Below are 25,422 nucleotides of genomic sequence, written 5' to 3'. Positions count from 1 at the left end.
ATAGGATAACCACCAGCCACATGTGATTATTAAGTACTTCAACTATATCTAGTCCAAATTGGGATATGCTGTAAGTGCAAAATACACACTAGATTTTAGAGACTTACTGCAAATAAAAGAATGTAAAATATCTCCTTAGTAATTTTGATTGATTCCATGTTGAAATGATAATTTAGATACATTGGATTAAAGAAAATATATTAAAAATAATTTTACCTAGCTTTTTTTCCCTGCCATCTTGGGGCCTGTGGAGGTCTGCTGGGAACAGGACAGCTAAAACGACAAATATGCCTGGAAAGCTGTGATCCAAAGCCATTTTTGCTGGCTATAAGTGGGGTCTCCCGAACCAGAGAGGGCACACAGCTTTTCTTAAAATTGAAGGTGTTTATGGTCGAGAGGAAACTGAATTCTATCTAGGCAAAAGATGTGCTTACGTGTGCAAGGCAAAGAACCAACACAGTGACTCCTCATGGCAAACCAAACAAAACCAGAGTAATCTGGGGAAAGGGAACTCGTGCTCATGGAAACGGTGGCATGGTTTGTGCCAAGTTCTGAAGCAACCTTCCTGCAAACGCCATCAGACACAGAATCCGTGTAATGCTGTACCCCTCAAGGATTTAAACTTACTGAAAAGTAAATAAAGTGGATTTGTTCTCTTGTAAAAAAAAAAATAATTTTACCTTTTCTTTTACTTGTTGGTTACTGGAAATTTTCAAATTAAAATATGTGGCTCGTATTGTATTTCTATTGGACAGCACTGATTCAGACAATTCTTTCTTCTGTCCTCTTCAGTGCTTACTATTTCTGTGTCCTTTAACACCAGGATTTTGATCCTTCCATCACCATACATTTGATAGGTATTATTTGAGCAAATGAGATAAACTGATAAACTGATTGTCTACATTTTTAATAGGTGATGACAACTTGGTAAATTCACTCCCAGTTAACCTGTTTTCATTTTAACTGGAGTCCCTAATGTCCACATATAAAAGAGTAGCGAATAGGAGGAATATTCTAACATCTTGACAGCCTGGTGGAAAAGATACCTATTGTTAAGCAGACCTTTACAATCCTCCTCAGCTCCCACTAAACTCCAACTACTTACGTGGCTTCAGCACATAGTAGAACAGGGCCTGAAGGCAAAAGAATTTGTTCCCTTTTCTCAGGCTCGAAAGAAGTTTTTTCTCATTATGCAGGCATGTTAAAAAAAGAAAAAGAAAGGCTAAATTAATGTGGAACTACAGAACAGTTGTAAAGGCTTTGAAGTTATCACTTCCTAAATGTCACGTTCTTTTCTTTATGTGGGTCAAAGTAATTCATTGAATTCATACAGTAGTAAAAATTTTCTCAGCATTTTAACTTAATCATGACTTTTTTCCCCCAGCTGTTTTGGGTTGGTCAGACGCCCTAGAGAAGCCTCTTTTCCAGGATGGAGTATAGGTACAGACCTGGCTGTCAGCATTCTGGGAGTTGAGGCAGGAAGAAAACTAGGGGGTAGGAGAAGTATCTTAACATTTATTATGAGAAATTTCACTTAGTATACCTCTTCTCAGTATGGAATCCTTATCTTCAACTGAACCTGTTATTCCCCAGACCAGAGACCTTATGTTTTACCCTCTCTACAGAATAAGCTTCTTTTTTTTGGACAGGATGGAAGCAGAGTTTTGCGTCAGCATATGTGTCAGCCTAACATTTTCTAATCAGATTTTCAGTCAGTCTTCCTGTTTTTAGCCTCTCGCTTCTCCTCCAATTTCAGAGGTACCTGGTGCCACCAATTCCTGAGTCTTTTATGAGTTCGCTGATGTAAATCAGAGAGATTCTCTATTAGCTCCAATGCTGGCTTAAGATTGTGCTTTCTTAGTCTCTTGGTTCAGTTAATACCCATCCATCTACATTCCAGTTGCCAAAGTATTATTGTTGCTATTGTTTCCATTCTTGATTTCTTTATTCTTGCTGGTTTATGCCCCTTCCCCTTTTAATACCTTCACTGTTGCTATAATGGAGTTCTGGCAAGAGGGAACTTTTTTTCAAAAAAACCCCAGAGTTATTCAAACTACCTTTTTAACCAGAAGTCAGAAATCTTTTAAATACTATTCAGTAAAAAAATAATACAAAACAGATGTTAAAACAATACAGGGAATATAGTCAATAATATTGTAGTAACTATGTATGATGCCAGGTGGGTACTAGACTAAACAGCGGGATCACTTTCTAAGTTATATAAATGTGTAACCATTATGCTTGTATACCTGAAACTAATAGAATATTGAATGTCAACTGTAATTGAAAAATTAAAATTAAAAAAAAACCCAGATACTGTGTTGGCCAAGGTAGTGAACAAATCACACACATTCTCCAACTTCCTGATGAAATGATTCAAGAATTGTAAAAAGAAAAATTTTGTCCTGCTTCTGGAAACTAAAAAGGAACACCTTTCACAGCTTACTGTTCAAGTAATTTCTATGGTGCTGAGTCAGATGAAAGGTTTGGAGGAAAGAAGCAACAATATGTGACAATTTTTTTTAAGTGTGGGATTATTTCATTTGGGGATGAAAAAGAGGGCTTGTGCACTGAGACTTTCCAACAGATTACCTCTATCTGGAAAAAAAATAAGCTGATATTGTCTTTATTTATAGTTACTGAAAGGTGAGCCACACCTGAAAGTATTTTATTCATTCAATTCAACAAATATCTATTGAGCACCCTCTATATGTTGGGTATTGTTCTACTTACTGGATTAGAACAGTGAACAAAACAGTTCTACTTACTGGATTAGAACAGTGAACAAAACAGACAAATATCCCTACTCTTGTAGAACTTACATTTCAGCAACAGGCAATAAACAATAAACACCATAATTATTAGTCTATGTGGTATGTTAGAAGATGGTTAAGTGCTATGGGGAAAAATAAATCAGAGAAAGGAGAACTAGTACAAAAATAAATCAGAGAAAGGAGAACTAGAAAGGAAAAATAAATCAGAGAAAGGAGAACTAGTACAGGGTGATCAGAGAAGGCATCATTTGATAGGTATTATTTGAGCAAAGACTGGAAGAAGGTGAAAAAGTTAATAGTGAATTTATCTGTGAGAAGAGTGTTCCAAACAAAGAGAGCAGAAGAGCAAGGTGACCCCTGGAAAGTATTTATTCTTTGTCTTTGGTGTGCTGAAATTTCACAATGATGAACCTTGGTGGGAGTCCATTTTCTCCATTTTCCTAGGCATTTGATCGGCCCCTTCCATCTGGAAACTCACGTCCTATGGTTTGGGATAGGACATGAATAGAGTGAGGAAGGAAGCACTATGAGATCAGGTCAGAAACATGAAGTGGGGTTGGGGAAACTTCAAGTCATGTGGTCTTGTTGGCAACTGTACAGATTTTTGCTTTTACTTGAATGAGATGGGAGCCATTGCAGCGTTCTGAGCAGAGGAGTGACAGGGGTGAACGCAGTGAGACCATTTTAAGATGCTATCTCAGTCATTTAGATGAGAAATGATAACGGCTTAGACCAGGATGGTAGCAATAGACATGGTGAGAAATGATCAGATTCTACATATTTTGTGAAAATAGAACCAACAAAACTTCCTGCGGAGTAGGATGTGGGGTGTGAAACAGAACAGAATCAAAGATGATTCCAAGGGAATCCTGGTGACTTTTCTATATTCCAAAGATAAAATGAAACTTTCCATGTTTTTTCATATGCAACAGTAGATGCAAAGTGACAATGGAGGAGAGGTTACCCTTTTAAGGGAAAAGGGTCATGATTCTAGACTGCTATACCTGGCTTTCTCTGAAATGGTGTTTTACTATGACAGTCAGAGAGATTAGCTGGCTTGAGACGCCACTAATTTTAGGCAACCACAACAAACAGAGAAAGAGAGAAGAATTAAGAATTTTTTGAAAAAATTTATTGGGGTGACAATTGTTAGTAAAATTACATAATTTCAGGTGTACAATTCTGTATTACATTATCTGTAAATCCCATTATGTGTTCACCACCCAGAGTCAGTTCTCCTTCCATCACCATACATTTGATCCTAAGAATTTTTTTAAAAGGCTCTGCAAAACAGCCAAAGGACATCAGTGAAATTCCTTAAGCTTCTACCACCCTAGCTTTCTTGCTCTGGGAGGGACTTAGCTTGCAGGACTGCTCCCTGTGCACTCATCAAGCCTGCCAGCTGAATGTTGCAGTCTTGCAGTGGGAGGCCTAGCTCAGGGGAAACTGAACAGCTCAGTGACTGACACAAGTTCCAGGAAATGCAAACCAACTATCAACAGAGATTTGTTTTTTTCTCAAGGAAGTAGTGTAACAAAATAAAAAATAAATCACAATAAAAAGCTCCCAAAAAAGGGAAACATGATGTATAAGAAACAGTGATGATCAAAGAAACCAGCAAAGCGTACAATTAAGAAAAAAATAATTGTTGATAACGTGATTCTGAAGTTTTATGCAATTCTTCAGAAGAGATTCTTAAAATAGAAGAGTCAAAAATAAGAAAAATTAATAACAGTGTTGAAATGAATCACAATAAAAGTCCAAGTGGAATATAAGGCAGGGGAGAATAAAATCTTGCTAAAAGTATTCTCTGTAGGGGAGCAAAATTATAGATAATGTATGTTGATGGTCATAAAAAATGTTGATTCATATTCTAATTATTAACAACGTATGGGTAATGACAGGTAAAAGAAAAAGGATTTAAATAGAAATCGCAAACCCAAATGTCCACAGGGGCCAGAGAGAGGTAATGTAGAAGTGGGCATTTACTTTTTTTTTTCTTGAAACATGGCTGTGTTAGTCAGCTCAGGCTACACCAACACAATAACACGGGCCTTGGCTTAAACAACAGACATTTATTTTCTCATAGTTCTGGAAACTGGAAGTCTGAGATCAGGGTGCCAGCATAATTGGGTTCTGGTGAGGGCTCTCTCCCTGGTTTGAAGACGGCTGCCTTCTTGCTGTGCCCTCACATAGCAAAGAGATAGGAAGCCCTTTGGTGTCTCTTCTTACAAGGCACTAATCCCATCATGAGAGCCCTGCCATTATGAATTCTTCTAACTCAATTATCTCCCAAAATGCCCCATCTCTTAATACCATCCCACTGGGGGTTAGGACTTTAACATATGAATTTGGGGGAGGAAACACAATTCAGTCTGTAACAATAACCCATTTAGGTCTTTAATCAAAGTGAGAATGCCATGAGAACAGAGGTATATTCTACCATAAGAAAACAATAGTACAATCAAAGATTATAAACATAAATTGAAATTCACTCTCCACTTTAGAGAAAGAACAGAAAATGGTGAGGACTGCGGTGAACCACAGGGAACATACTTCCTCGAGGGGGTTCAGCTACCATTTGGTTCCAGGTAATTGTTTCCATGTGAGATGGGTCGGGGGCCCTACATTATAGACGTTCTGATTTTTGTTTTTGTTTTTTAGCAATTGACTTTTTTTTTCTTATTGTGGAAGGGGAACAGGACTTTATTGGGGAACAGTGTGTACTTCCAGGACTTTTTCCAAGTCAAGTTGTTGTCCTTTCAATCTTAGTTGTGGATGGTGCTGTTCAGCTTCAAGTTATTGTCCTTTCAGTCTTAGTTGTGGAGGGCGCAGCTCAGCTCCAGGTCCAGTTGCCATTGCTAGTTGCAGGGGGCGCAGCCCACCATCCCTTGTGGGACTTGAGGAGTTGAACCGGCAACCTCGTGGTTGAGAGTCCACGGGCCAATGTGGCAATTGAACCAGCAGCCTTCGGAGTTAGGAGCACGGAGCTCCAACCACCTGAGCCACTGGGCCAGCCCAACATTCTGATTTTTCAAGTGTGGCTAGATAGATATCTGAATCTCTATGCGAAATATCCAGATTTTAAAACGTCAGCTGAAAAAAAATTTAAATACCCTATGATGCAAAAAAACAAAACAAAAAAACCCCATCCACATCTGTGGGCTGAATATAAGCTACTAATTTGCAACCTCTGATGTAAGACTTCAAAATTACTAAAAAATAAGAAAGCAAAATACATAGAATGCAAGGGTCAAAATAGCAAGAATAAGAACAAAATAAGTAATATGATTAAACACAATAAAATACAGTATTATTAATTTTGTGTTTTATAATTTCATGTAAATGGAATAATCATCTAATATTTTTAGTATTTCATTTCCTATTAGCTTCTTATTATACCTCTTTTTATTTTTTTCAGTGTTTTCTCTAAGGCTAATAATATGTATTGTTAAACTCTCAGTCTATTTAGAATCAATACTGTATTTCTTCACAGTTCCCTCTTTCCACTTAACCCTTATCCTTACTTATCTGACACTTCCTGCTTCACAGTGAAATAAGTTTAGAGCAAATAAAAATTTACAAATACGTTTACCTGTTCTCATGTACTTTATATGATTGTTGTTATATCTTTTTCTTCTACATTTATTATAAGCCCTCTATCAAGGTGTACATTTCCATCTCCCTAAAAGTCCCCTCGTCCATCTATGACCCATGTAGGGGTGTTGGGGTGAGAGGTAATAGTAGTGATTGGGGTGAGGGGACAGGGTGTAAGGCTCTTCCTCTATAATCACATTACTGTACTTTTTACTTTGGGTTTTCCCCCTTCTTCCTTTCTCCTTTCCAGGGAAACTAGCTGGTGTAAGGGATGGGGAAGCTCTATTCATTAAATCTGCTGTATTGTCTACGCATAAGAGTTCTTTCTGTTTCCCTCAGGGAAAGTTTTTGAAATGCAAAAGCAAAGAAAAGGCTCCTTGTTTTCTCGTCTGTGTTCTCTCACTTAAAACAAATGGGCATAGAACCATTTTATCTGCTGCCTTTATGGGGGGTGGGGGAAGAGCTGTTGTTCATATTTTAAAACTGATGACTTACTCCATAAACAAGAAGTATAAACATCCTTATACATATGTCTATTTGAATGTGTGAGGAAACGTCTATAAATTAAGTTGGAATTAGCATATTTTTAAGGCTATTGGTATATATTCCCAGAAATTTTTTCCAACATAGCTTTAGTGTCTTCCATTATGTATTTTAATATATTTTCTCTTCTATTGGACTACCTCCTCACTCTAATGTGAATTTTTGTGAAACACAAAAACATTTTAATACCACTTCACACTCATCAGGATATTATAAAAAACGGGGGGGGGGGTGTGGAATAAGTGTTGGTGAAGATGTGGAGGAATTGAAACTCTTGTGCATTGTTGGTAGGAATATAAAATGGTACAGCTTCTATGGAAAACGGTTTTGCAGCTCCTCAGAAAGTTAAATGTATAAATTACCTTATGATCCAGCAATTCTACTCCTAGGTATATACCTGAATTGGAAACAGGTATTCAAACAGATGTTTGTATACCAAGGTTCATATCAGCATTATTCACAATAGCCAAAATGTAGAAACAACCCAAATGGCCATTGACAGATGAATGAATAAACAAATGTGGTCTATACATACGTACAATAGACTATTATTCAGGCTTAACAAGGAATGAAATTCTGATGCATGATACAACATGGATGAACCTTGAAAACGTATGCTAAATGGAACAAGTTGCCTTTCCCAACTAGCCCTGCTGCTTGCTGATGGTTCAGACTGCATGCCCAGGACCTGGTCCTTTTTCTGGCTAGCATATGACTCAATAAACCCTTTCTTTCAGAAATAAAATAAAATTTAAAAAGAAAGAAAACATACTAAATGAAAAAAGCCAGACCCAAAAGGACAAATGTATAATTCCACTTATATGAGGTACCTAGTAGAATAAAGCAAACTGATTAGAGGTTACCAGGGTCTGGGAAGAAGGGGGCAATGGGGAATTATTGTTTAATGGGTACAGAGTTTCTGTTTGGGATGATGAAAAAGTTCTGGAAATGGATAGTGGTGATGGCTGCACAACATTGTTAATGTACTTAATGCCAGTTAATTAGACATTAAAAATAGTGAAAATAGTAAATTTTATGTTATGTATATTTTACCGCAATTTTTTAAAAAGGAAAAAATATTTCAAAGTGTATGTTTTTGAAAATTTGTTTAAAGGAAGTAAATATTTTGCGATGTACCAAACTGTGTGTTTTTCCTCCAAAAGAGAGGTAGGAAGGCCTGTTCATTTATTAATCCAATTGCTGAATGCTCGCTCTATGTCTGCACTAGGCTTGGTATCTGAAACGCACAATATTTATTTATCCAGTCCGCAAGATGCTTATGGGCTCATTGGGGAGATAAGGCACCCACATATAATGTAATTAAATTATAAATAACACATCATAAGAGATGTTACAAGGCATATTATAATGTGATCTTTTAACTTTTTCTTTTCTCTTAAATTACACATTCTTTCTCTCTTGTGATATACTCTCGTCTTCAACTATCATCAACAATTATCAAGTTTTTCCCCATTTTTGAAACCTTTCTCAAGTCTCCCTGGGTATCTGATAGATACATTATCCTTAAAAAATCCAAAACTGGACCCAAACTCCTCAGTATGTTAAGCTCAGTAAGTGGCCTTGCCATAAGTTTTGTCTTCTAAATTAAAAATCTGCGTCATTTGCATGTTTTAACTAAAATGTTTGGTGGGGAGTTGGAGGTGGACATGATCCACTTAGGATAATTGCATCTCTATCTAATGGCTCAAGAATTATTATATGACTGTATCACTTTGTGTATAGTTCACCTTGTCCCTATTTTTTTTTTAAATAAATTTACTGGGGAACGGTATGTTTCTCCAGGGACCATCAGCTCCAAGTAGTTGTCCTTCAATCTAGTTATAGAGGGTGCAACTCAGCTCCAAGTCCAGTTGCCAATCTTTAGTTGCAGGAGGCTCAGCCCACCATCCCATGTGGGAATTGAACCGGTAACCTTCTTGTTAGGAGCTTGCGCTCTAACCAACTAAGCCCTCCCGGCCGCCCCTCTGGAAGCTCAGCAGCAGCTCGTTGTCTTCAATCAAGTTGTGGAGGGCAGAGGGCACAGCTCATTGGCCCATGTGGGAATTGAACCGGCAACCCCTCTGTTCAGAGCTCACGCTCTAACCAACTGAGTCATCCGACCGTCCCCCTACTTTCTATATCATTGAAAAAGTCATAACTTTTCACTGTCACAAATAAAGAACCATAACTTTGTCTCACAATTTTTCATGTGTTTTTTACATGCTAATCATCAGGAAATTTCCCAGAAGTGGAGGTGTCATGTCAAGGTGAAATGAACCAACCCACTTATAATTGTTCAAGTAAATCTATTCGTGTTATTTTCCTATGAACTTCATTGCAACTAAAAATACTTTGAGAATTGACCTATATTGGAACTGTTGTAGCATTGTTATCTGCAAAATCAACTCATTATCTCCTCCTCAGCACTCCCATAATATCTTGTGCAAACTTTATCACGGTAGTTTTCACATGTATTGTTATAAATGATTGCTTTCTATCTTTCCGAGAATAACCCTTACACTTTTACTCCATACATTGGGCAAGCAAGCAGCACATACACAAAACCATTCAAGACTTTCTTTGCTGATTCTCTACTTTGATTGCCAGGGTAAGTAGGCAGACTGTGCAGGGCAGGTTCCAAGTGCATTTGCTCAAAACAAGGACTGGTAAATGATAGGGTATATTGTCCAGTGCTTCTTACAGTCAAATGGGGTGTTATGTATGGTAATGAAAACAGGAGAGATCAAGAATAGGGGGAGCAGCCTAATAGGTAGCAGTCTGGATTAATTTTGGAGACAGAATGCCACGTGTAGGAAGCAGAGTGAATTTAAAGGGGGCCAAGACACGATGGACAGCAACAATGAACATGTTCAAGAAACTTTTTAGTTTTCTGCAGATACGTGTAATGATACCGAGGGATGAAATTGGGCCAGATTTTCTATCTGCATTGCTTCCCCAAGTGACAAGGCTTGTTGGCATAGCCTTGGTCTGTTCTTTGCTGGCTGCGACCTATAGGACCCAGTCATTTTGCCTAAATGATATGTGGTGCCATACATGTGCCTTGATGACTCTGTTTATGATGTCCATGTAATTGTTAGTCTGTGGTTGATGGGTATTGAATATGTGGACTTAGACTTGGCTCTGAAAAAGACTTCCAATTTAGGACAGTAATCATTGCCTCCATTCTGACACTCTAAGGTTAGAAGTTCATTTTTATAGCAGAGCCATTGTCAGAAAGTTAAGAAAAATGTCCAGTACAGATTATGAATTCTATCATTTTCTTAAATGAATCCATATGCTTAGTAATATGTAGTCCAGAGAGGGAATAGGTTCAAAATGGAGTCTAAAGTGATGGATTCATGGAAACTTTAGGGGATTGGAATGGGGTATTTCAGTGATCTATTGGGGCCTAACAAAGCACTGCAACCTTAATGACATAAATGAACAACCATTTTATTATGCTATTTATTATTTATTATGTGGGTCAGGAATTCAGATAGAGCAGACTAGGAATGCATGTCTCAGCATCATGATGCTTGGGAGCTCATCTGGGAACACCGGAGTGAACGTGACTCAAATGTCTTGGAGTTGGAATCACTGGAGGTTTCTTCACTGAAACAACTGGTACCCGGGCTGGAATGACTCAAAGGCTATGCGCAGCTGGAATTGTTGACCAGAGTGCTTACACATAGCCTCTCTACGTGACTTGGGCTTTCTGAGTGTATGGTGGCCTTAGGGTAATTCATCTTTTTATATGGTGGCCCGGGAATCCAAGAGTGAGTATTCCAAAGAACATGGTAGACTCTACATGGCCTTTTCAGACCTAGCATCACTTCTCCCATACTCTAATTGTTGAAGCAGACACAATCCAACCAGATTCAAGAGGAAGTCTAAATCCACATATTCAACACCCATCAACCACAGATTAACAATTACATGGACCTCATAAATAGAGTCATCAAGGCACATCTATGGCACCACATATCATTTAGGCAAAATGACTGGGTCCTGACACTCACAGCCAGCAAAGAACAGAACAAGGCTTTACTAACAAGCCTTGTCACTTTTTTTTTGACCCTAAGAAGCACTGGACAATATAACCTCAATGAAGAGAGAAATCGCAATTTTAAAATGGTCACAATGTGTATCACCTCTTAGGATTCTCACAGTTCTTTTTGGACCAGGTTCATGCCTCATATACCTCTGTATGGTGCAATGCCTCCTGCTAAATTTGAGGCCACGAGTAGTCAAGGCTTAAAGGAGATTTGGTGAACTGTAGGGGAATTTTGTGATACAAAGGACCTAGTCCACTAAAATGCATAGGAAGGCATGACAGTTTAGCAGGCCTCTTCCTTATTCTACCCTTCTGTAGAGGACAGTGCATGCTTCTAGACCTTCTTCTGGCTCTGCTGGTACTAGATTACTGCTGTTTTCCTCGACACACAAATCTGATTCTTTTACTACCCTGCTTACCATCCTTGAAGGATTCCCTATCGCCTCCAAGATAAAGTCCAAGGCCGTTAGCATCACATTTAAGCCTCTTTATGATCTGGCCCTGACCACTAAAAGCTCATGCTATGCTGTCATCCGAAATATGAAAGCCAGTGTTTATGTAATTACGGCGTGCAAATCCCATCTCTGTTGGTATTTGTTCATTTCCTAGGGTACAAGGGAGAACCTTCCTTCTCTCAGTTGAGGATGGTCCACAACCAAAGTAACCTAGTTTCCACTGGTTTCTCTGTTCAGCCAGTTCTTGAGAGTCCAAGCCCACAGACAGGTTCTAGTTCTGGAGTCAATGTTCCCATTTGGTCCTTTGTACAGATGCCAACCCATTAATTCTGACTCCTCCCCCCATCATGATGAATTATTTCTCAGGGGCTCTGTCCTTTCTGGCAGTCTGTTTGCCTTTGATCAGGGCCTCCCAGTCCAATACACACATTCTAATAACTTTCAATCTCAAAACAATGAACAAGGGGTCAAGAGGCTCTTCCATCCACAGAGACCCCACTGTCTATATATATTTTTGGATGTCTAACTCTGCCCAGCAGCATCTAAGGTCCTTCCAGCAATCATATGTGTCTGACACAACATGTTTATAGAACCTGAGTCCAGGTCCTTATTCAGCCAAAATGTCCTAGAACAAGTACATTCAATTTCAGGGGATTCATAGATCCTTTGGGGTAGGGTTGCTGGATAAAATACAGATAAATTTAAATTTCAGTTAAATGATGAATATTTGCATGGATAATCATGCATTTGTGTGTGTGTCTGTATGTGTGTGTGTGTGTGTGTGTGTGTGTATGTGAGAGAGAGAGAGAGAGAGAGAGAGAAGCAGTCCAAAAAGCCTCAAAAAGTCTATGTCTAAGAACTCCTGATGCAGGATTTGCTGAAGAAACAGTGACTCAAAATGGGAAAAACTATTGCATGTAACATATTTATATTTAAAAAACTATCATTGTTTATCTGAAATTAAAATGTAACTGAGCTTTTTTTTTTTCACTTGTTAAGTCTGGCAACAACTTACCTTGAGGCCAACCACAGCTTCCTTAGGTTCGTGAATTAGAGTAAGAACTAGCATAGACCAGAAAAGGACTAACTGTGTTTCTTTTTTTACCAAATTAAAGAGGACTAAGTGTGCTTCTTTCTTTTTTACCAAATTATTTAACCATCTACCATTGAAATACCAGGGTGAACTGGAAGAATGACTTCCAATTCTAATTGTCAGAACTTTGTCATCATTATTGTCTTCAGGTTTTACATTGTTACAGAGTGACTATGCGATTGAGTGTCACCAATTGTGGCCAATAACTTCCTTGTTAAATTCCTAGAGCTGAAAAATGTTGCATAAAGTTCTTGAAATCACAGACTTGGGAAATTAAGTTACATAAATAGCAGATGTTCGGGCTGAAGAAAAGAAAGGAGCTGAAACAAGTACTCTTAGTTTTTCAACCATCCCCTGAGGCCTAGAATTATGGGAGAAAATTAAAATCTTCATTTCTCTCCTTCCACTAAGTCCTATGACACCTACCATTTAGTCCTTTTTCTCTCACCACTACTTGTAATTCCATAATCAGGCTAACCTTCCTACCAAATTCTTCTAAAGCAAGTTTTTGTTTGTTTTTCTTTTTTCCGTAAACTTTGTTTGGAAAAAGAAACAAGTTCTTTCTTGTTGTCTCTACTCTCTGGCCCCAGCAATGCAAATTCTGCTAGGTTTAAAAAAATTTTTTTTTAAGTTCAAACAGTGCGAATGGTCATACAATGAGACTTCTCCTTTCCATCCTGACCCCCAGTGCCTGGAGCGCAGGTTCTTAACTTGGCTGAAGGACCGGAGTCTCAGGAAGGGTTTCTAGAGTAACGTGAATTCCCTGAATGCATAATTTTTAATGTACTCATAATTGTGCATTTTTATGAGAAGAGGATCCAAACTTTTACCTGAGCCTCGAAAGGGTCCGTGCCTAAGAACTCCCGAGGCAGGAGTTGCTGAAGGGACTGTGGCGCCCCAAGGACTCGGAACGGGCGGGTAAAAATCCTGGAATAAATCGTCCAGTGTAAAAAGTCTACCCCTATGCACTCAGCCGCGGCCCCTACGAAAGCACGTTATCTGTGGAAGGGATCACCGCTCTTCCCAAGTTTTCCGCCTGCCGCATTCCTTCCCTCCCGCGCGTCGGCGTGCCCTGACGTCATGACGCCGCACACGCAGTCCCGCCCCTGCAGAGATCGGCGCTGGGACGGACCCTGGGTTTCTCTCAAACCCGGAATGTGAGGCTCCGGCCCGCTGTCTCCTGCTCCCTCCTCCGCCCTTTCCCCGGGCCTGCTGCGGTGGCCCCACAGCTCGCCCCGGAGGAGCCAGGACGGCCGTGCCCTTCTGCCGTGTGCCCGCGTGGCTGCCGCCGCCCCTCCGATTCCTCCGGGGCCGCAGAGGAGTTCGCTACGGAGGGAGGCGGGGGCCTTCGGGAGGAGGAGGCGGAGGAGGCGGAGGAGGAGGGAAGGAAGATGGCGGCCGTGGAACTAGAGTGGATCCCAGAGACTCTCTACAACACCGCCATCTCCGCTGTCGTGGACAACTACATCCGCTCCCGCCGAGACATCCGCTCCTTGCCCGAGAACATCCAGTTCGATGTTTATTACAAGGTATGGACTGGGGGCCTGCTCTCCGCTCTCCTGCAGCAACCCATGGGGCCGCACCCCCTTCCACGTCTGCGAACCCCCCGCGCTTAACCCCTTACCCCTCGTGGCAGGATTGCCTCCCGAGATAATCTGGCACGGTCTCGGGGTTGCCAGTATAGAAATACCCTATGTCCATATCCTCGCTCTCAAGCTCTTGGGCCTTGATTGGTGTTTCTTCCTAATGAGTCTTTCCCGGTGTTCCCTCCTGTGCGGTGCCCCCTCGGGTAGGCCTTGCGTGGACTTCCTCTATTGCGCCCTTGTCCCGCTCAGTCCTTCCCGTCCAGCCTGTGTCTTCGGGATATTTTCTGTCCTCTCTTTCCTTAAAATTAAGTGTCAGCATCAGCTGGACTTTTTGCTCTGCTCCCCCCGCCCTCCCGCCCCCTTCCTACTTGCTCCCCTCGCCGCCCTCCTTCCCAAGTATTTTTTTCCTGCTTCATGTTCCTTGGTTTCTCTTTTCTCATCCTAATCGGGAGGGAGTTGAGGAATTGTTGGAAACAATCGTGTGCCTTACTCGCATGTTCTTTAAAGCTTTGGTTTTCGCTTATAATTGGAGTCGACTTGGGGATTTTTATTAATATTGGAGTGGTGATAATCTAGTTGAAAGGAAGGGGAAAAAATCTTTCCTGAAAGAAGAAAATACTTTAGAATTCAAAATTATGTTCATGTATTTGAAAGTTGCAATCTTGCAGCATTCCTAAATTACTCCCCCTCAAAAATCTGAACAAAAAAAAATCTCCAAGTCACTCTCCAAGGAGTTTCAAGGGTAAGAGTCTTTAGATGTGGACAATTTTTGCAGTGTTTAGAGAGGGAGGAGAACTTTATGGACACGGAGCCTCCCTTTTCCTCTCCCCCCACGTTTGAATGTGAACAGTGGATTTATTATTCAGTTCTCCTTGCCTTGAATTGGTGTGGATAACGCCTGTTCTGCAAGTAGCCACCCATACAAAAATTGACCAGAAATAGAGTATGATTTGTTTTTTAGATCTTAAATATTTCCTCTTGATTTGTAAATTGGCTGGAACAGTGTAAACTGATTTTTAACAGATGTGTATGTTCTTAGATCTGTATGGTGTTTTATGGCAGTTGTTTTATTGGGAAGATTGCCCACTTTCTCCACCCCAGAATATTTTTTTTTTTTTTTGCTGCATTCTACTAAATCCAGCTGCTTTACACCAATTCTAAAAATTAAAATGTTTCCCCCCCTAAATATTTGGAGAAGATTCATTTTGCTCATTCATATTATTATGGGGTGGGGGAGTGTTAGAGAAAAACTTCCCTTCTTTCCAAATCCCTTTGATACATTGACTTTTGTATCTAAGGAAATATTAGTTAGAGTTGTCTTTCTCAATCTGGGAAACTGCAACTTTGTGTGTATGCTAACTCTGTTCATTTTATTAAATCCTATGTAGTGTATTCCTCTTTTTAGAGAAAGTTATTGGAAATTTAATCAGTATATTAGTAGTTGAATTCCCTCAAAATGCTTGGATCTCTTCTAATAACTTACTTCTAATTGAAACATTTCATTTGAAGATTATTAGTATGAACAAATGGTGCTTTTGCCACATTTTCTGTTTCACAATGTTCACAAAGTTTTAATATTGCTTCTTTTTGATACAGTTTTACTCCTTAATAGTTGCATGTCTGTTGGGAGTATGGCACTGTGCTAAGGTGAAAGAAGGTATATTTAACATGTGCCTGGAACTGCGTTAAGTGTTTTTACACGTTAGCTTGTTTAATCCTCACAGTTAAACTAGGGTTAGTAGGGTATAACCCTATGTGAGGTGAGAAAATTAAGTAATTTAGTCAGGGTCCCATACCTGGTATTTATTTCCTATGGACCTTGCTTTCTTGCTTGGAACGATTTTGCATCTTGAAGTAGTAGATTATTTTGATGAAAGATGTTATAGAACTAATTTTTGATTAACTTTTATAGAAGTAGAGTGAAAGTCAATAATACATATAACTATAAGATACTCATCCCATGCCCAATTTGAAAAATTTAAGGGGCTTACTGTTTACAGTTTTCTCCAATTTAGAGCCAAGGAGAAACTCATCCCTCCGTCAGTCCCTAGTTCTATCAATAGGCGTAGTCGTATACAAAATTATACTATTTGTGGAATCAAAAATTCCCCCATCCCTCTTGATTGGTGTAGCCCAGTGTCACTATGTTAATTTTTGTCAGTAGCTTCAGGTGAAGGTACCTTCATGGTCATGACGCTTTAGGAGATGAGATTATGGAATGAATGGGAGGTGAAGAAGTAGGTATGCTGACTGCTCCCTAAGAAGGGGAGGGAGAGGTGTTGATGTGTACAAAGGATAAAAAATGAACAGACTTTTTTTTTTTTAAAAAAAGAATGGACTATATTAGAATACATTTGTTGGCTGAATGGCAGAAACTAAAACAGAGAGGTTGAATATACAGGTGAGGTGGGAAATAAATTATGGAGCAAAGTCCCTGAGCAGGAGCATTAATTAATGAGTCTTGCCTCTTCCTTCACCATGGATAAAGTAAGGTATCAGTCTTAAATTGGAGTTGGAGAAAGAATACTTCTTCCTCTAAGATCAGATGGAAAGAGTTAAGGACTTAAATATAAACATAGGTAAATTTGCAAAGACTGGTTGTCATTAATAAAGAGATCATGTGCTCTTTATTAATAAAGAGATCATGCACTAAGGGGTGGTAGTAGTGGCTTTTATGTATGAAGGCTAAACTGAAGTTGGAAATGGCCACAGATGAATATGGGAAGGGAAGTTCACTAAAAATAGATGAAAAAAAAATAGTTGATAGGTGGGTGGTATAGATGGTTCAATAAAAATCAATACCCTACAGAATAATATCTTTGAATCTGAATGGTTTTTATCCAAGTCACTCAACCATTTAGGTATAGAGGTGAATAAGATGAACAGAAGGAATTGTAAAATTGTATACCAAGTGAAAGAAAATAGAGGGAAGGGCTGAGTTTTTTAAAGAATGAAGTGTGTGATCTTTTCTTTTTATTTTAACTGCTGAATGATCTATTTTGTGTCCTGTTACAATTACAAAATTTGCCATAAAGTTTTGCCTGGATGAATTTTCAGTAATGTTGTATTGTTTTCAGACTTCATGATTATTGTTGTTATTATTATTACTATTATTGTAAGTCTCATGCTGTAAACCATAGAAATTCATGCCTGATTTAGCATTAGAATTTAATTTTTTTTCTGTGTATATTTCTGTTGTGTAGCTACATACAGCCTCAATTGATATTCTGATAATCGTTTAAAATTGGCTGGTGACAAATTGAAAAAAATTATTGCAACATATTTGACAGCTAAAGAGTTAATATTTTCATATAAAGAGCCCTTAGGATTAATAAATTGAGAATAAAAACGTTGTGGAGGAGGAACATAAAAGAACATAAATAGCCAGCCAATGTATCTTCATGGGAAGGTAATGTTATAAATATGTCAACTCATCACAGTTTAAACTGTGAATTTATCACAATTTGAATTAGACTCTCAGAATTTTATTGGATATAGAAAACTGATTAAATATGAAGTTCATCTGGAGGAATTAATTACGTGAGAGTTAATGAGCCAAGGAAATTTTAAAGATGCACAATACTTAGGAGAGATGAGCATTAAAGACAGTCAATTTTATTAGAAACCAACATATTTTAAAACAGTGTAGCACTGGCACAAGAACAGCAGAGAGAGGAATTGATTTATAGAACAAAGTAGACATCCTAGATAGAAACCAAAGCATAATTAAGAATTTAGCATATGATAAAGTTGAGACAGCGCTGTATTTTAAATAAATTGGAGAAACATCCAAAAATACCCTGGGCAGCTGACTATTTGGGGGAAAAGTTAGACCTCTACTTCATACCATATACCAAAATGAATTCCAGGTGATTATTAAATATGGCAAATGAAATCGTAAAAGTATCAGAGTAAATTATTGAATCAGCATCTTACAGTGGGAAATGACTAAAATTTCTTTAAAGAAATTATTTTAAAGATAATTTACGAATTTTAAAAATGCCAAACATAAAAATAAATAAGGTAGTAAAATGTAAAGTCCTGTTACTGATCTTGCCAACATTGGAATGCCATTTTGGCATAGAGGAGACTTTTCTAAGCATGAAACCAAAACTCAGGAGGAAAAAAAGAAATCGATACTTTGAGTACATAAAAAATAGGGGGAAATTGTAAGCACATTTTTTAAAAAGTCTCTGCAAATGACAACATTCGACAGATAAGGGGTGGATTTCCTAACACAGAAAGACCTAATACTGATGAGTATGTAAAGGATAACCAACCAACTTATTTCCAGAATACCTGAACAGTTAGCACATAGGAGAGGAAAATATAAATGGCTAATAAATATCAAAAGATGCTCAACAGAAAAGCAAATTAAAATGCAATATCAAGCCAAGGCAATCATGGAGAAAATCTGGATGACTCACACCACCAAATATCAAGCTGTAAGAATTAAGATAATATGATATTGGCAAGGCACATGGATAGACAAAATAGACCAACGGAACACAACAGTCCAGAACCATACTGACACATATACTGTCACCTGATTTATGATAAAAGTGACAACAGCCGTACAATCGGGAAAGGAAAATCAAATAAATGGTGTTGGTCAATTAGGTATCCATATAGGGGGATTACATATAGTATACCTTACACTGTACACAATAATCGTTTTGGATGAATTGCTGATCTAACTGAAAACCAGTTTTTTAGGGAAAAAAGTTCTTACTATGCCAGCAAAGATATATTAAATAGGGTATAAAATGGGCTAAATATAAAATAATTTGATGAATTTGACTATACTAATTTTAAGAACGTCTGTTCATCAACAGGTTCGATTAAGAGAGTGAAAAGCCAAGCCATAGAATTGGGGAAGACATTTACAGGGCATACCTGACAAAGGACTCATCCTGCATCTAAAGACCGAGAAATTAAGAAAATAAACCCCTTTCACCTTTTTTAAAACAGGGAAAGAACTTATAGGCATTCAAAAAGAGGATATTCAAAGGACCAATCGAATATTTGGACAGGGGCTTAGCCTCATTTTGTTCAGGGAAATTGTTGTCCTACCGTACATTCCTAAGAATGACTAAATGAAAAAGAAAAAAGTCTTGGTAAGGATCTGAAACAATCAAAACTCATACACTTTTAGTAGGAATGTAAATTGATATACCATTTTGGAAAAGTAGCATTATCTACTAAAACTGAACATATACATACCCTATAACCCAGTAATTCCATTCCAAGATATATACACTTAAGAATGTTCATAGCAACATTATTCATCATAACCAGAAAGCAGGAAGTGTCCAATGCCTATCAATAGGAGAAATAAATAAATTGTGGAATAGTTATATAGTGGAATATCATACAGTGAAGATGGATGAACTGCACCAGTTTGGAACAATATGGATAAATTTCAAGAAATGATATTGAGTGAAAGAAACCAATCACTGGAGTATATACCAGCCAGGCTCCCAAACTTTATCCCTTCACAGCACTTGGTTCATGGCACATCTGGGCCAAAAGAAATACCTAGCAGTTCTGTTTATTAAGTAGTTAGATACAAACAACTTAATAATATTTGTGTCCTAACAACATAAGAGCCATTAAAAAATAATGCAAAAAAGAAAAAAAAAGAAAAAATAGCGTTTTTTCTTCATTCTTAAATAACCACAATTCCTAATGGGATGTGTATGTTTATTGGGTACAGTACAGCTTTTTCAAGTCTTGGAATCAGAGTGGACACTACTACCTTCATCTTCTGTTCCATATTGATTTTTCACATTGCTTTTTATCATAGCAACTACTGAAAATGCAGTTTCACAAAGATAAGACGTCATTGAAAGGAATATAGCAGTCTGGTAGTTGGTATGGTGTAACAGGTGTTGAATATTGTTTCTCTCAAATTTAAAATATCTTGCTGTGCCCCAGAGCACCTTGGCACAGTTTGGAAACCGTGGATGTATAATGTATGGTTCCCTTTATATAAAGTTCAAAAACAGGCAAAATTACTCAAAAGTGTTGGAAGTCAGGAGAGGTTACTCTGGGAGGATAGTGACTGTGCAGGGACATGAAGGGAGAAGTCTGAGATTCTGATAATATTTGGATGTTGGTTACCTGTGTGTGTTCACTTTGTGAAAATTTGTTGAGCTTGGCATTTTAAATATGAATTGTACGCTCTGTATATGTTATACTTCAATAAAACGTTTAAAGCATAACATCCGTCTTCACATAACCAGATTGCCAGTGTTTAAAGATTCAAATCACTCGTACCCCTTAGCCCACAAAACCATTTGAAGATTTTTTTCTTTACAGGAATGCTTCTTGAGTGTGCAGAATATTCTATTCAGGGATGTTCAGTACACTGTTGTTTATGATGGCAAAAATTGGAAACAACTATATGCTAATCAGGAATGGAATATCATACTGTAGTTATAAATGAATATGCTATATACACTGGGATAGAGATGCCAGAGCACATCAGGTAGGGAGAATAAAAAGCTTGTTTACAAAGTAATATGAATAGCATAATCCTGTTTGTTCTTTTTCTTTAACTTTTAAGTGGGGGCGGTGTGCGCGTACATTTGTGTATGCATTAAGAAAAAATCTAGAGGAACAAAATTTTGATGGTGTTTAGTCAAGGGGTAGGATTGATTGCAGTCACTTTTTGCTTTGTATAGCCTCAATTTTTTTAATACTTGGATTTTTTATGACCATGTATTTTGATATATAAAAGAAGTAAAATTAAAATTTTAAGAGTATTTGAGACACAAAGTTGTACTAAGATATTCTAGAATATTTGTCAGTATGAATGAGAAGTCCAAGTGGTTGTTTAAAAAGAAAAATAATTCAGCTAATTAAATAGTTAATCCGCTAACTAACCAAATTGAGAAACATGACAGAAAATGTACATTCTCAAAATTAGGAATGAGAAAGAAAAAATAACCATAGATAAAATGGAAAGGGAAAAATAGCTTTTTAAATTGTAGGATAGTTTCTTTAGATGTGGAATAGCTTGCATGATTCTGTGCTAATCAGTCTGAAAATATTACTTAAGTTATGTTTCTAGGAAAATACAAATGATCAAGGGAGAAGTTAGTAGTCTAAAAAACATGAGAGGAATTGAGAAATTATGCTTCTCTCTTTGTCCATCTGCCTCCTTTCTCAGCGGACTAAAACTCCCACCAACTTCAGATATTTCCTTGGGTATAAAGAACAGTTTATACTACTGATGTTGAACTTGTTCCAGACCAACCTAATTCTTTTCAATTAAAATAAGTCAACATAACACTAATACCTAAGAGAGCAACAAAAAGGAAGTCTCTAGAAAACCTCCTTTGTGTGTCATAAGACAAAAATTCTAGATAAGGGCCTGCCCGGTGGCTCTGGCGGCTCTGGCGGTTGGAGCTCCGTGCCCCTAACACCAGAGGCTGCCGGTTCTATTCCCACATGGGCCGGTAGGCTCTCAACCACAAGGTTGCCTGTTCAACTCCTCGAGTCCCGCAAGGGATGGTGGGCTATGCCCCCTGCAACTAGAAAAAACGGCAACTGGACCTGGAGCTGGGCTGCGCCCTCCACGGCTGGGATTGAAAGGACAACAACTTGACTTGGAAAGGTGTCCTGGAAGTACACACTGTTCCCCAATAAAGTCCTGTTCCCCTTCCCCCATAAAATCTTAAAAAAAAAAAAAAATTCTAGATAAAATAATAGCAAATGTACACCTGAAATCTATGTAATTTTACTAACAAACCTCACCCCAATAAATTAAAAAAATGAATGTGATTGCACTATGCATGATAATCAATATTTAAAAAATAAAAAAAATAATAGCAAATGCAAATCTGTTCATACCATTCATCATATTAACAGGACAGAGGAAAACTATCATCACAATATAAAAATCTAACATCTCTTCCACTAAACTTTTAATAAGAATACACATTGACATTATAAACATATACCTAATCAAATGGTAATACACATACCTAAACAAAAATACTTAGTGGTAAAACACTTAAAGCATTCTGATTAAAATCAGAACTATAATAAGATATCTTCTGTTACCAGTATCATTACATTTTTTTAATTTATTTTTTTATTAGTTTCAGGTGGACAAAGCAATGTAATAGTTAGACATTTAAACCCCTCATAAAGTGATAACCCACCCCAAGCTACTACCCCTCTGACATCTTATACAGCTGTTACAATATCATTGACTGTCTTCCCTATGTTGTACTCCACATCCCATGATTATATATACCTACATATTTAGTTATAGTTGACATTCAATATTATTCTACTTCAGCTTTGGGTGTAAAGCGCATTGGTCAGGCATCCACACAGTCTATGAAGTGATCCCCCTGATAAGTCCAGTGCCCGTCTGGCACCTTATGTGATCCTTACAACATTGTTGATTACATTCCCCATACTGTATTAACTCTCAATTTGTATTTCTTAATGGCTTCACCTTTTTCACCCTGCCCCCAGCCCCATTCCCGTCTATCACGCTGATAGATCTAGTACCTATCTGGCTAGATAGGTATAGTGACTAGGCACTATACCTAGTCATTACTACTGTATAACAACTAATTTGTACTTCTTAATCCCTTCACCTTTCGCCCATCCTTAACCCACCTCCCATCTTAAAGAAGTTCCTCTAAGATTCCTTGTAGTACTGGTTTGGTAGTGATGAACTCCTTCAGCTTTTCTTGTCTGGGAAGCTCCTTATCTGTCCTTCAATTCTAAATGACAACATTGCTGGGTAGAGCAATCTTGGTTGTATATCGTTTTCATCACTTGGAATATTTCCTGACACTCCCTTCTTGCCTGCAAAGTTTCTGTTGAGAAATCAGCTGACAGTTTTATAGGGGCTCCCTTGTAGATAACTAACTACTTTTCTCTTGCTGCTTCACTTAAATTTTTTAAAAGACTCTTCAGACTTATTTCTGGAACTGTTTACTACATATTCAACATTCTTGAAGTGCTAACCAATGCAGTCTGAATAAAGAAAAAGCCAGCAAAATCAACTGAAATACTATAGCAATAAGATAATCCAGGAAGGGGGATGATTACACATTTGTGAATAACAATGTAATAATTTTTTAAATACATTTATTGCGGTGATAATTGTTAGTGAAATTACATAGATTTCAGGTGTACAATTCTGTATTACATCATCTATAAATCCCATTGTGTGTTCACCACCCAGAGTCAGTTGTCCTTCCATCACCATATATTGGATCCCCCAATAACTTTTCTATGTGCAATATAGGAAAGAATATATCTTACTCAAAATAACAGAAAACACGCCACAGTGTAAATCCAGAAAGAGGTGTACAGAACTCCAGAAGTCTTCAATACATGTAGAAGAGACGTATTTCGTTCTTAAATTGGAAGATTTGGGGTTTTGAAGATACAATTTCTCTCTAAATCTATACATTCAGTGTAGACTTAATCAGAATCCCAAAAATTATTTTGGAACCAAGTTTATTTTTGTTGTTGTTGTTTTTACTTCTTTTTTTTTTTGCTTGTTTTTTGCTTTGTCTTTTTTTATGCTGTCCTTATTAATTTTTAATTTTAATTTTAATTTTTTGGAACCAAGTTATAATAACTTAAAGATGTGTAATGGAAAAAAAGTTTTAAACCTATATATGGAGAATTCAAGTTTATGAAATATACTCAAAACTGCAAATCAATAAGAAAAAAAGGACTGAAAAGAAATGTGCCATTATGTTGACAGTCATTTTCTTTAGACGGTAAAATTGAGTGTTTTTTCTTTTTTTTATGAAATGTTTGCTATAGTTTCTGATTTTTCTGAAAACGTGTATGTAATTCTTATGAATTCAGAAGAAACAAATCTTTTAAAGTTGCTTAACTAGAATACTGAATGAGTTTTCCTATAGAGACAGAATATGTTTTCTTATAACAATACTACCCTCTCTCTATTGCCTCTTGAATGCACTCCTAATTTTCACCATAGATTGGTAGTGAAGCTTTAAGAAGAGAAGCTGAGAAACTTAACACAAACATATAGATGATTTACATGTATTGAATTATATATGGCTGATTGTCATTGTTGGTTAGATCTTACATCTAACTAGATTTTTGTTTTGACTAACCATTTGTATCATGGTAGCATCTTTTATCATTAACACAATTAGGCTGTCTTGAAAATTATGCCATTAACCCATCAAGTGAAGATTAGAGATAGAATACCTGGCTCCTAGACATAAATTCATCCTTGTCAAGATTGGGGAAAAAAGCCTTCAATTTCTTGTTTAATGGATGGCAGATCTAGTAACATCTTCATATGTGGACAGCATATTTAAACTTTAGTAAAGTTTGTCCTCCTGTTTTAGTGTTAACTACCAATGTCTTGTGTTTTGCAATAAAATACACATGTCCACTTAACCCTTTGGCTTACCAATAAGCAAAGCACTTTGCCTTGCAAGATACAAATAATCATGTTGGTCAGTTGTATTTAAAAAAACAAGTATGGCATAGAATGAGTGAGTGTAGAGCAGCTGAAAAATTAAAATGTTAATAAGAAATTTAAATATTGACTTTCAGAAGAAAGTATTTGCCTCCTAATTATATGTGCATTATGTTAAGATACTCCTGTGGTATTTGCTTTGATCCAAGAATTTATAATCTGAGGTCACAATGCAATTAAACAACAGATAACGGGCATTACATGTGATATACAATATAAGAACAAAATAAAGGAATATCAAGTTATAGTCTAATGTGAATTTTTCAGCTATACTTCAGATGACTTTTGAGGTTGCAGAATAAGAATAAATGCATCTTATTAAGTGAGGATAGCACATGTATTAAGCAAAAGAAAAATATGATTTTATTTATTTTAGAGGTAAAGGATATATTTGTTTAGAGATAAAGGATACATTCTTTTTAAAAAATACCTTTTATTGTAGAAAAAAATAAACACAAAAGTAGATAGAAAAGAATAATGGACCTCCATGTGTCCATTGCCCAGCTTTAACAGTTATAAATTCTTGGCCATTTTTGTTGCTGAATCTACTCTTCTACCAACATTCCCCTTATCTATAGTTTGTGTTTTTTTTCCACACATCTGCCTCGGGTGGATACTTCCAGCTGAGTAGCAGGTGGGATACTTCCAGCAATAGTGAAAAAAAATGTAATTTACAAAAGCAGGGAAGCAGTGAAGCTGCGCGGTTGGAACTTTTGGGAGTTCATATGTAGATGCTGACCCAGAGCAACAGGAAGAGATCCCCAAAGCCCAGGAAGAGTGAGGCCACCAAGAAGACGAGGAGCTCTTCGTAGATGTTGTGAG

The 25,422-nt window shown here is 37.5% G+C and overlaps 1 protein-coding gene and 1 pseudogene across 2 annotated transcripts in view; both read left to right on the top strand.

The window, feature by feature from the left end:
- The first annotated feature begins 262 nt into the window (after positions 1-262).
- On the top strand, positions 263-621 carry LOC308487991 (large ribosomal subunit protein eL33-like; annotated as a pseudogene). The gene has a single exon. The product of its transcript is annotated as a large ribosomal subunit protein eL33-like (transcript).
- A 12,991-nt stretch (positions 622-13,612) lies between these two features.
- Positions 13,613-25,422, top strand: part of APPBP2 (amyloid beta precursor protein binding protein 2) — a 52,272-nt gene continuing 40,462 nt past the window's right edge. The window contains exon 1 of the mRNA XM_081029967.1: positions 13,613-14,045. Within this exon, the coding sequence (XP_080886093.1) occupies positions 13,908-14,045 (138 nt within the window). The 5' untranslated portion in view covers positions 13,613-13,907. The remainder of the gene's footprint in view (positions 14,046-25,422) is intronic.

The sequence above is a fragment of the Rhinolophus hipposideros genome (genome assembly GCF_964194185.1).
Source record: "Rhinolophus hipposideros genome assembly, chromosome: 20".
NCBI classification, from domain to species: Eukaryota; Metazoa; Chordata; class Mammalia; order Chiroptera; family Rhinolophidae; genus Rhinolophus; species Rhinolophus hipposideros.
This window is presented reverse-complemented; position numbering and strand designations above follow the sequence as displayed.